Source organism: Cnephaeus nilssonii (assembly GCF_951640355.1).
Source record: "Cnephaeus nilssonii genome assembly, chromosome: 21".
NCBI classification, from domain to species: Eukaryota; Metazoa; Chordata; class Mammalia; order Chiroptera; family Vespertilionidae; genus Cnephaeus; species Cnephaeus nilssonii.
Window position 1 is genome coordinate 28,514,076 of NC_137092.1, and position 12,733 is coordinate 28,526,808.

General features: G+C 42.1%; 1 protein-coding gene across 1 annotated transcript in view; it reads right to left on the reverse strand.

The window, feature by feature from the left end:
• Positions 1–5,053: 5,053 nt before the first annotated feature.
• PROX1 (prospero homeobox 1) overlaps positions 5,054–12,733 on the reverse strand; it is a 39,461-nt gene continuing 31,781 nt past the window's right edge. The window contains exon 4 of the mRNA XM_079761917.1: positions 5,054–5,248. Within this exon, the coding sequence (XP_079618043.1) occupies positions 5,063–5,248 (186 nt within the window). The 3' untranslated portion in view covers positions 5,054–5,062. The remainder of the gene's footprint in view (positions 5,249–12,733) is intronic.

A 12,733-nucleotide genomic window follows, 5' to 3' on the forward strand; every position in this document is an offset into this window, starting at 1 on the left:
AAATAAATTAGGATAAATTAAACCAATAAATTATGCAAAGTCTTCAGAACAATAGACAACAACAAAAATCCACAATTGAAATTGCCTCTAGCTAAAAAAAAAATAATTGACTTTATCAGTTCAGTTATTGTACTATATTCAAATCAAAGGATCTTTATTACAAAAAAAAGAGCTTAATAATGCTATTTACAACATATTGCTAAATAATATAAAGGCAGTGTTTTGTCACGGTTTATACTATATACATATGAGAAATGGCTGGGACAGTATCGGGAAAGCCTCAACCTTTGATTCTTCCAGGTAGTGCTGAGACCAACCCCAAACACATTTGTTTCTCTAATTCTCATTTTGAAGTGGTAATATACAATTTTAAAATACTTTTCCCCCCTGATGTGAGGGATCACAATATTTTAAAAAATACAGAATGAATACTTTTTCACCAAAGAAGGCCAGTCCGCTTCCCTTTTCTGCTCATGTTTGTGCATTTGGGGGAGGGTGTCAGATTTGAAAAGAGGGCTCAGCGGAAAAGACTCAAAGACCAAATGCTTCCAGATTCTGTTATATTCTTAGAAGGATAATTATAAGAAGATGCAAAGGTTGAATACCAGTTTGGATCCCAGCTCTGACTAGGAGCATTACAGCTTTAGTTTCGGGGATGGTGTACAACCAACAGGTCTACAGGAAACAAAGCTGCATTTCCTTCCACATAACATTTAAGTGCAATACAGTCACCGCTTACTCATATCAACCAGTTACATTCTCTTCAGGGGAGCTTTTGGAAAACAGTGCTTCTTGTAATTTGCAAACACAGAGTTTGTACCAGAAGGAAACATTGTACTATTCACACCAATGAATATTCTATAATATACATGGCAAAGGATTTGCTCTTTCCTCACATGTACACTGCTTTTTTCAGGGGAGTCTGTAAATCGCTTTTTCTTTGATGAATTTGATAGTTCCTGGGGGTCATTCTCTTTTCAAAGCCCCCAAATGTTCAGCTTTATGACTTCATATTAGACTGCACGTGTGTGTGTATGTGTGTGTGGAGGGGGAGGGGTCACTTACTATATGTCTTCATGTACATAGAAAATAAATTTCATAAATTTACAGAAATGGCATCACCCTTGCCCTTGACATCTGATGAAAGAGGCTGTTATCTTTTAAAAGTAGAGAGCAGGATTTTCAAGAATGCTTTCAACTGTCTATACAAGTCGTAGTGTTCGTAATAAATTCAACAGATGTTGTGAGAATGTAGTTATTTATTAAAATCTCATGTCTTACGTAACAACAGCCATGAGGTTAAATATTTACATTGCTTTATAAAAGTTCCCCTCTTGCTTTAGTGTTTTTGTTTTGCCTTTTTTTTTGTTTGTTTTTAAAATTCTTAAAAATGATAGTCACCCACATCCCTAGCACAGCAACAGAGATTCTCAAACATAAAACACTTTAATTAAATAATACTCGGAGGCACAAAGCAAACTTCAGGAAAAAATGTGGGTGAGCGTTTCCTTAAATAATTACTACATTCTACCAGCTTCCACATTGTTTTACCACTTAATGAGAAACATCCTCATCAAACAGCCGGAGATACAGTAAGAATTAAATGTTTTGTTGATGCAAATAGAGCATTCTTTCCACAAAACATAACAAATGTCTAAAATAGGTCCTTAAATCTAGATAGGAAAAGGTAAGCTTTCCACTTCACACGCATATATATATATATATAATATGTATATTTTACATGTGTGTATATGTGTGCATGTATGTGTTCTTATGTTCACACATCTGCACACACATATATAGCACATGGTATGAAATATTGCTTCTATACTACTTTTCATTAGGCTAAGAAAACACAAGATTTGCACCACAGTTACAAAAAATTGGCTTCTACAAGAATTTTCAAAACTCGAATGCTGCTCAAACAATTGAGGAAAAAATAATTTGCGGTATCAAACTGTTCTAAAAATTCTCTTCTTCAAAAACGTATTCTCCCGCTTTGTTTTAAAAAGACACAAAATATGCATAGCTATCAACGTTATGTCAAACAGCCAGAAAAAAAAAATCTAGTGTTTATTGCAGCTGTAGTAATTGGAAATAAAATTAAAAAGATGAAATCGAAAGCCACAGAAGGCACAAGAACAATTGTACTTGTGGGGAAAAAACTGGTATTTTGAAGGATTTTTAAAAATCCCTCCGCTGGTGCATTTTAGGTCTAGGCACAGACTATAACCTCAAGTGTAAATGCAAAAATAATTTAGCAGAAAACAAGTGCTAATGTGGTATTTCAACATGGACTTTAGACTTTTGTTTCCTATGCAAACTGTCCCTCGTCCTTCGCTCTCCCACCATAGAAAGTTCACTTTCTCCCAAGTAACCAATTTTCACTTATTGAGAGTTGAGCTGGAGTTGAAAGATAGTGGTTTGAAAAATCAAAACTATTAAATAGGAGTTTTGACAGACAGATTTTTGCCATTTTCCAGTGCACTTGGAGGCACAAGATTCTACGATTGTAAAGGGGGGAAATCACCTAAAAGCTTAGTGATCCAATTCTATTTTCAAAACAATGAGGTGAGTTTATCCTCATGCTGCAATTTCTACTCCGAAATAATTTCTGTGCCTCAGTGAACACTGAGCGGATATCGGTGTTGATAAGCGCATTGACATTTGGTTGTGAACATACACTTTTGCTTGATTTGGCTATTTAAATTAGAAAGGCAGGGGAGAATACTACTAAAAACCCAACTCTGGAACCAGTATGAACTTGCCCCAGCTCCAGAAGATTCTAGCAATCTGACTACATGGGTGAATACCCTACGGTTTTGCCTTTTATCTTGCAAATGGCAATGCCTTGTTGACATGAATCCCCTGGAAGAGCCAAGACCCAGTGGTATCTGACGCGAACAGTGCAAGTCACACTCTTCCACAGGAAACAAGGCAAAAGAGCGTGACCGAGGGTTGACAATGCTTCCCTACTTTGTGCTGATTGGATTTGTTGTTGTTGGTTTTTGGTTTGCATTTTATTCCAAGGTAATGATTACCTGAACATTTTTTTTTTCTCCTCCAGAGCAAGCTGGGACGAGGACAAATGGGAACTGATGGCTCTGTGTGCCTTGTAGAGGGAGAGCGAGCTGGGCGGTGTGCTCAGCTGTGGGGGGGGGGCTCCAGCCTATGTCCCTGCAGGCCGTCCACCCGGGGAGAGGGGCTCAGTCCCCTCAGTGGTGCAGGCCGTCACAGGACTGGGCTGTTTCATTTAAAGTCAGCAGGTTTTAAGGCTCTGTGCTGACAGTAACTGCCTTCAGACATTCCTGTCCATCAGCAGAATTTATAAACGGCGCTAAATTACAACGTTTGGGTCAGCTAGTTAGTCACGTGGGTCCACCTGCATTCTCCAAAGTAAAATGTATTTTTACAAAAATGGAGGATAAATTGGTATTTATGTTCCGTATTATCTAAATACCAGGCTTGTTACTGTGTCATTTTTGGAGGTGTGTATCAAATGACCTAAGGGGAGGGAAGGTCCTGAAAAAAAACAACAACAAAAAAAAAACAACAACTACTGAATGAACAAGGAATTCTTACTGCATCTGCACACAGAACCCATCTAACAAAACAAGTGTGAATGCCACACAAATTCTTAAGAGCAAGTATGGGACGTTGCATGCCTTTGAAAAACTGAAAAAAGGGGAAAAAGAAAAAAAGAAGAGAACCATGGAAGAAAGCATAAAATAGCAGCTAGCTTTCTTACGTGTGCTGAAATTGTGTCTTTGGGTCAACCCCCAAACTTTGCTATGCTCTCCACTCTTCTCACATTTTGGTCAATATTAGCTTCTTAATTAGAAGAGACTTTATCCATTGCTCTGAAATGCTATACCTAAAATGAAGACACACTTAATTACACTGTCACCACTTTGCCTATCCTTCAGGGTAGTGCGGAATTGTACATGAAAACGGATAATTCTCATCTGGGATCCTCTCACGAGGTGAAGAGCAAGTCATCTAACGGCTGTCAAGAAACTTCTCGTGTAGGCAGAAATTTTATGGTCACATTGGTACGTCCTTTATTCCTTACTAGAGAAAGGTATTCAGAAAATAGTATTTTTGGGGGTGGAAAAAGTGTTAAAATATTATACAGAAATAGTAATTCTCTTAAGCATATGAACAAAGTTGAGCAAAGAATAAGTGTGAAACGTATGTGCCTTTTAATATCTGAAGCAAGATAAATAGAAAATGATAAGTTATAAGGGCTTTTTCTCTATGAAGAATGATACAGGCTCACTTACTGTGGAGAGGAACCTATGGTAAAATTTAGAGAGGATCATGGGTGAATTTCCAGTCTCATCTTAAAAGAGTCAGTTTGGTGCAAAACTGTTTTGCCTCCTTAAGAAATGGGTACTAGTTTGGGGTGTTTGCCATTTCTCTTAGGAAAGACTTGACAGTAGTGACTATTTTTCTTTTCTAAGTTTGGCCTTTTGCAATACTTTTGAGAAGTCAGCTGCTCATCTGCCATTGGCTTTTGTTTTTTGTTTGTGTTTTTTTTTTTAAAAAAAAACATGTCATCAAAAGCTACTGAGTTCAAACCAAACAATAGATTGAAGTTCATGAAGTGGTTTCATTGAGTTTTCCGACCTTCTTAGCAGAGAAAACTAGAGACATACGCTGTAGAATTGCTGTGTCATGAGTTTCCCTCCGCCAACCGCCATTCACAATAAAGCATCAGCCAAGCAGAAGCACCGCTAACCAATGCCCTTCCATGTTAATGTAGACTTGACACGTGTCAACACTCCTCTTTTCCCTGAAAATTAACCCTATTTTAAGTCTCCCAATGTTAAGGGCCTTGGGCAAAAGTAAACGGAAGGCAGAAGGAAAATAGCCATCCCCTTGCAGTGGAAAAACAAAAGAAAATGAGAGGAAGATGATGAAGAGGAGTTACCAGCTGATTTCATAACCTATCCATGCCTCCCAGACACATACATATGAAATCAAAATCTAGACACGTATAACTTGGACATCCAAAGGGGACTGCTACTATTCATACATTCGAAAAGAGTTGTTGAAATTTCTACTCATGAAGCAGCTCTTGTAGGCAGTTCGGGGATTTGAAAATCTCAGGGACTTCGCTGTCCAGCTTGCAGATGACCTTGTATATGGCCTTCTTCCAGGAAGGATCAACATCTTTGCCTGCAATAATGGCATTGAAAAACTCCCGTAATGTGATCTGCGCAACTTCCAGGAATCTCTCCGGAACCTGCTGATACAAGGAGACAATGGCATTAATAAAGTTTTCAGTTTCAAGTCTCCAGTTCTTCAAAGGAAACGGAGCTAAGTTCTTTCTTTCAGAAGGGGGCTTACATGGCACCTGCATTTTCTAAAAATGGCCGGCCTCTCTTCTCTTATGCAAAGGCGTTATATATAGTAGCATTGTAATGGGGGGTTGACAGCTTTGTAGAGGTTTAGGAAGAGACTTGTGCCAAGGATGCATGCCGACCTGTTGAAAAGCTAGGATTCCATTGCGAATGTTAGGGTAGGACAAGGGGACACACTGTTGGGATTCCTCACTTCATTAAGTAGGTGTGTTCCACAAGCAAGTCTCCGACCCATCTTTCAGAATGTGAATCGGGTTTCCTTTTGATTTCCGTTACGAAAACAAAATATGTTCTCATAATTAGAATAATAAATAATTGGCCTTGGATAGAAAATTAACCCAAGCTCTAGCCAGTTTTGCTCAGTGGATAGAGCATCAGCCTGAGGACTAAAGGGTCCCAGGTTCAATTCCGGCCAAGGGCAAATGCCTGGGTTACGGGCTCAATCCCCAGTGGGGGATGTGCAGGAGGCAGCCGATCAATGATTCTCTCTCATCATTGATGTTTCTATCTCTGTCTCCCTCTCCCTTCCTCTCTGAAATCAATAAATCAATAAAGATATATATATATATATATATATATATATATATATATATATATATATATAGAGAGAGAGAGAGAGAGAGAGAGAGGGGGGGGGGGAATCCAAGAAAACCAAAATCTCTGTTGCTTGCTGTGTCAGAGGATTGGCTCAAATGCTAACTTGTCCATTAAAATGCTAACTTGTACTATCAAGTAATATACATACAAAAAGAAGTAAGATAATAACATTAACACTGAGTCCCAAAATATAAAGTTTGTAATGAATCCTAAAAATTATACATCAGAAAATACTTTACCTTGAGATTAGAATTGTTCCATAAGAGACTAGTTCATGAAGGTGATAAAAATAATAAAAACTAACATTTTTGGAGTGCTTATTATGTGTCGGGCACTGTATTATGAACTGAATGCGAATTATGTCAGTCAGTTCCCCAACATCTTTATGTGCTGTTATTATACCCATTTTATGGTGAGAAAACTGAGGCTCACTGAGATCAAGAGAATTGTTCCAAGTCATTATACTCCAAGGCAAACATTCTCCAAATATTCTTTGTAGAATCCCTAATTTTTAATTCTTTCTTTCACAGCAATTAGTATATATATGTAGTGTGTGAGTATATGTGTCGTGTGTGAGCTTAACTGTTTTTTGTTTTTTTAATAGTCTGACCTCTAGTCTATCTAGGGAAAGGAGTCGCTATTGATGCACTTAGTGTTCTAAAGCATGGCCTATCTCTCCCTACACCAAGATAATGGATTCACAGAATCTTCCCAGGAACTCATAATTTTCCAAGTATACACTGACACTCGGTAGATCTCTGTTAGTGGGGTCCTTCTGCATTCCTAATGTTTTATTTTTATAGTAAGAGCAAACATATGAGGAAGTCAATGCCCTGTGGTTGTACATGTAGACAGATCTGTCTACACATGTAAGAGGTGAAAGATTTTCATCTCAGTTCAGACATGCCACTTAACAAAGGAAAGGGACGTAAGGCCCTGTTGAACGTATTTGATCCTTTTCTCTCCATCTTTCCCGATTTGGGCAATGGACATTTCTGTAATTGATAGGAACTGTTAAAGAAAACTAGTAGGATAACCATTTTTAAACATTTAAAATCGGACAAAAAAGTTCAGTGCCTCCAATGGTACATCACTTGTCCTTTGAAAGAAACCCAATTCTTTCCCAGCGGGTGGAAATAGGCCCCCAGCTAGGGCTGATCTACAAAAAGTGAGAATTTGGAGTAGCCCCTCCCAAAGACACACACTGGCCAATTTCTCAGGACAGTTCCCAACGCTTCCTGAAAACCATTAAGACACAACCTTGTCCCCCATCAATGTGCAAACCCCATCCACCCCAATGGCCATTCCCTGCTGAGAAGTCACCTGGGCTTTCTACAGAACTTAGGTAATTTTCCCTCAAATCTCCTGCATATACTGGTACATGAGTATTGGTGGGACGGGAGGGGCCAGGAGGAGAGATTAGCACTCCCATTCACCTTATACTAAGTAAAAAGTCATTAAGCAGTTTTGCTGAGTACCCTCCCTTCTTCCCCCAAAGATAAAACCTTCCCATTTGATCAGATGGGCATTACTGAGAGAGGGAATCTGGCTGGAGAACAGTTAGGCAGCGCAGCTACCCACGCTAACTACTTGGTTTGGGAGCTGTTAGCCAAATGCTGCAGAAACATAATCATAGGCATTTATTAAAATAAACATTTCAAGAAGTGTGGTTTTACTGGCCATTGGCAACAGAGCCGTGACGAAGATCTATGTTCCTTGAACACACAGGGTTGCACACGCATGGATTGCAGAGAGCTGTGATTATAGAAGGTATGGCAGCTGCTCCAGGGGAGGGCAGAGAAGGCTGGAAGCCCCGCCCACTCCCAGGACTCCACAGGAGGTCTGGGGAGCCAAGGGCCAAGGGGGCAGGGGCACTGCTTAAGAGGAAGGAGATATATCTACAATAGCCTCAGCACTGGAGGAGGGAGGAAGGAGTAGTTCTAGGGTTTGCCTAAGAACAAATCAAAGTAACTTCTTTGTTGGCGGGGGTGGGGGGGGGGGGGAGGGGGGGGGGGAGAATGCCTCTACCTTACTGTTCTTATCATTTGCCATGCTTGTTGATGGTTTTCAGGGCTTTTATCCTGTGGTAAACATTCATTTTTTTGGTAGTATTGTGGTAAACATTCATTTTTTTGGTAGTATTCTTGGGCTGTCCTTTAACACCTTTTGTATCTGTCTTGATGTTGCTTAACTTTTTGCCTACTTATATCAAGTTGTAATGAATTTATCATAAGATGTCTTTAGAAAAAAGCGCCATGGTTTCTGTTCTGCACATCCCCCACAATGCTTAGCAGTGGTCTTTTGAAAAGTCTTTGATAAATAGTTCATAATGAGATCTTGCCTTCTGCTTTACTCCATATTGCTTTAGCATCACACTTATCTTCTCGCTCAATACTTAAAGAATTTGTAAAATAAGATGGGACTTAAGGAGTTGGAATAGATCTCAGAAATCACAATTTCACAGATGAAGAAACTATGAGCTGAAGAAATTACGCAATTAGGAGCTTCATGCAAAATAAGTTGTGCAGGTGTCTTTCCATTAAACCATGTTGGTTCCTTTTTAATGCATTTTTTGTTATTATTACTTATCTGAGGCATCAAAACCTTGACAAACTGTGGATCTATGATTGAGAAAAAACCACGGAAGAGTTAGTAACTTAAAATAAATGGGAACGGTACCAAAGATCCCAGGAGGGAACTTCAGTTTGGGGTTTATGTTTGGGAAGGGATGAAATGGTTTGCTAGTTTAGTGTCTGCTTTGAGACAATACTCATACAATGAATTGAGCTAGATAAAATAAAGTTATAATGAGATCTGTTAATACTAGCGCAATTAATCTTTTTTTTGTTTTTGGTGGCTCCAGAGAGGTAAACTGATGGGTATCAACTGATCTTCCAAAAGAGTGGGAAGGAATTCCACCTACAGGTAGAAATATCACCCATGAATAAGAGAGACCCTTACCTCTCCAATAGAAAATTCTCCCAATTCCATTTAACAGAGTAAGTTGGGGGTGGGGGTGTTACTTTCTGATGTTTTGGGGGGTACCTGAGAATTCAGAGAACAATATTGTCCATATTTTTCTGTACCTCTTCACACCTAATGGATTTCCAATCACTAATAAACATCTGCAGAAAATCCCTTAGTGACAAGTAATCCCTTATCTAGGTTTCTTTTAATAGAACCCAACAATGTGCAGAATGAACCCTAGAGTATCTCCTCAGCATCAGGTGGCAACAGTCAATCAAGCCCCAGGAATGCAAGACAATGCAGGCTGCTGGGAGGGGGGAGGGAAGGCCATGCCTTTGGACATGCCACAGGGGAAAAACAAAAGGCTTCCAAAGTCTCTGGCTGGGACTCGGAGGCTATTGTGGGAGCTGCTGAGATGAGTGTTCTTCAGGAGAGGAGAGTGGAAACTTTGCTCTGATAAAAGGCATCCCAATATAGGAGCCTCACCCCACATGGTCTTGCCTCTCCTTGCCTTGATATTCGGAGGAGAATAATATCGCCATGAGGTACTTGAAGGCACTCAAAAATGTGAAGGGGCTGGCTAGCAGCATCTACCAATTTCATCACAATTGTTTGTACTTAAGTCTCCTCACAGCAAATAAGGGCCCTGTGGTCTTTGATGAAATGGGGAAAATGGGAAGATGTTTTCAAGTCTTCTCAGTCAGTGGCAGGGTTATGTGCATGAGCACACATGGGCACACATACACACACACACACACACACACACACACACACACACGTGCATATACACACACGGTGTGTTGGGTGGGTGGTTATTTTGCACCTCTTCTTTTTCTTTCTTTTTTTTTTTATCAGAATGAGTGGCAAAGACACATTTCCCCCCTGTCTTCCTCCTCCTCTTCCCAGTTGCTTTACCTTCAAGGATGATTTGTTTTATTAAACTGACTGTCCCCAGCCTCTGCAGTACATAATAAAAGCCTGACATAGCAGGCTGCCTGCCTTCTGTGTCCTGCAGACACTCATCATAAGTGTCAGGACATACCAAGGTTAGCGGTCACTGAAAGTGTGCTCGCTGGCCCAAACCTTGCCAGACGCTCTTGGCAGCTGAATGAATGTCACAGAGAATAGAAGGGGAATTAGAAAGGTTAAAAAGAAGACAGCCTCTCCTATTTTCTGGACAGAGAAGCTGATTTTTCACACCTTTGAAACAGCCACAAGCTCATCCATCGGCCCCTTGCAGGGGACCTAAACCTTGCCCCTTGCACCACTCCCCGTAGACACCGCTCCCTCCTCAGTCCCCTTAAAAGATGGTCCACTGGCCCAATTTCATCAGTGAAATGATCTTTGCTGAAATGGACAGAAAACAAACCAGGCATAGATAGACCTCTCTCCCCAGCCCCTCCCCAATGACCAACGACGCCAAGAGCCTGTCTAGCTTATCAATACATTGCAATCTAATCAAAGGAGATCATCTTTTCAGTTCATCTTTTAAACTATTGTTTTTCTCTCAAACTTACCTGACTGGGGAAATGGAAAAGGAAACCTATGTATGGGCGGGAGCGGCTAACTGATGGGGAAGTAAAATGCTGGCTAGTATCGGGGTGAATTAGTTTGTGTGTGGATTTTTCTTTCTTCCTCCTTCTCCGTTTTTTTTTTAATACTATAAAAGGGCAATAAAATGCTGACTGTCAGAAGACAATGTCAAGGAGAAAAGGGTACTGGTATTTTGGATACTCTTCACTGCTCGCCTTGGAGAGAGAGTTATTCTTGTCACAAACCCTTTTGTCTGCATCTGCTGACTGCTTGCCTGTAGCCAGCAGCATACTTTAACTGTTTTGTCACCTCCTAACATCACATGCATCAGCTGTTGGGCTTTTGTTACGGGTATTGTAGAACTAATCCGCTGTGGCTGTTCTACTGTGCAGTAAATAAAACAGAAACGGGCTTCTCAGACAATTCTGCATGAATATTTCAGATGGCTCTACAACTCCGATTCACAAAATCAAATAAATAAATAACTCCCGCCGCCCCCCTCCCAGCCTCGACCCACACACAGAAACAAAACCCCTCCAACCAGACCCAGATGCCTCCAAGTCCCCCGGCACTGAAGGCCCTGACTTGAGCCTTCAAGCAATTGTTTCAGTGAAGTTGAAAGAACAGCGCTCTGGAAACTTCCACACCCCGCCATTCATGTTTATCCTGAGAGTTAAACACAGCTAATGCTGAAAACGGGGTCCGCGGCTGTGAAAATCTGGGAGCCCCTTTTTCCCCTTGGGCTTTCTGAGAGCGGGAGCCTAATGCCATCAGAAATCTATAGTTCGAGTTCCTCGTCAGACTGCCTTTATTGTTTCCATGTGCCTTTTCTTCCCTTCCCATCACCTGCCAGGGGTCAGAGGAAGATGCTCCTGCGCCCAGTTCATCCCGAGAGGCTTTCTCGGGGTCTCACCTGTGCAGGAGCACGAAAGGAGAAGGAAACCCCGGGGCTGGGTTTTTCCAAGGGAGTTCACACGAGGAACCCTCAGACAGCATACATAATGTAGTGGTCACACCCAAGGAGGCACAGCTAGGTGACTTCTAAGCGTCCTTGGAGAAGTTAGAAAGGGCGTGTGCCCGGGGATGCGTGCGCACACCCACGTGAAGATCCTTCCAAGGGGAGACAAAGTTGAAGTGCTTCCCCGAACATTCATTCACCCTGGTGCGCACATGATTCCGCTAAGCAAACGCTCCCATCCCTGCTGTTTGTTAAGTAAATATTGATCAAGGAGAGACACATCTCCTGCGGGGGGGTGGGGTTTGGGGGGAGGGCCCAAGCTGGGGACCTTACCGCAGACAGAGTGGACGTACATGGATAAACTCAGATGGGTTAGTAAGTCCTCACAGGGATGATGGGGTGAAAAGGAAAGAGCAGATTCGTTATGGCCGCTCCTCTCCCCTGTCCCACTCTCCCTGAATTCTCCTGCCAGAGGTAGAGGAGAGAACGCACAGAGCTATGAAATGTGGGTACAGGATGCTGCTGCTAAGGGTCTCCCTCTGCAGCCGTGCGTGCAGCGGGGGGGACCCACTGGCCCCTTTTCAGAAGGGGAGAGATGGGGCAGGATGCTATCAGAGACGGATCGGGGGATTGTGTCCCAAGGCCCCCTCGTTACGGGGAAAGCTCGGGTGGGAAAGCAAGCATGACTGTGCTCTGAGAAGCAGAAAACACCACCCGAACCTAAGGCGGTGGTTTGCACCTTTAAAGAAGAGCCCGGCTCCCGGGAGGCATTCCGCCGTGATGTGATTAATAAATGTGCGCAGAGCAGCGTTTTGAGAGGTGCTTTGAGGGGGTTCGCTTGGCTGATTTTATTGGCCCAGCCAACAAGTTGAGAAAAGTTGCTTTGTGTTCCCGGAGTTTTATTTCGGTCATCTCACACGATGGTGACTTGAAGCCCTGTCAAAGAGCTGAATGGGCACGGTGCTTCCCGGGGAAGGCCAGCTTTAAAATCACCTCTGGAGATTAGGTTTTGTGTCTGAAACACGGAGCACCACGGGCAAAGAGCGAGGTGTGATATTTAGGGTGCCCATCCAACAGCGACACAGCGCTTGTATTTGATGAGGACGCTCGCACGTACTTCTGGGAGGACTGGCATTACCCTCAGGGGCACTGGCTGCGAAGCCGCCCGCAGACGCCACCAACCACTGAGGTTCAGACTAAAGTCTCTTTCATGCTGATGCTTAGGCCGCGTTCAGTTTTCGGGGGACCTTACGGGGTCAGGTTCATGTGATGCCCGTGCAGTTTTAGGCCTTTGAGTGGGCTCCCTTCCTAG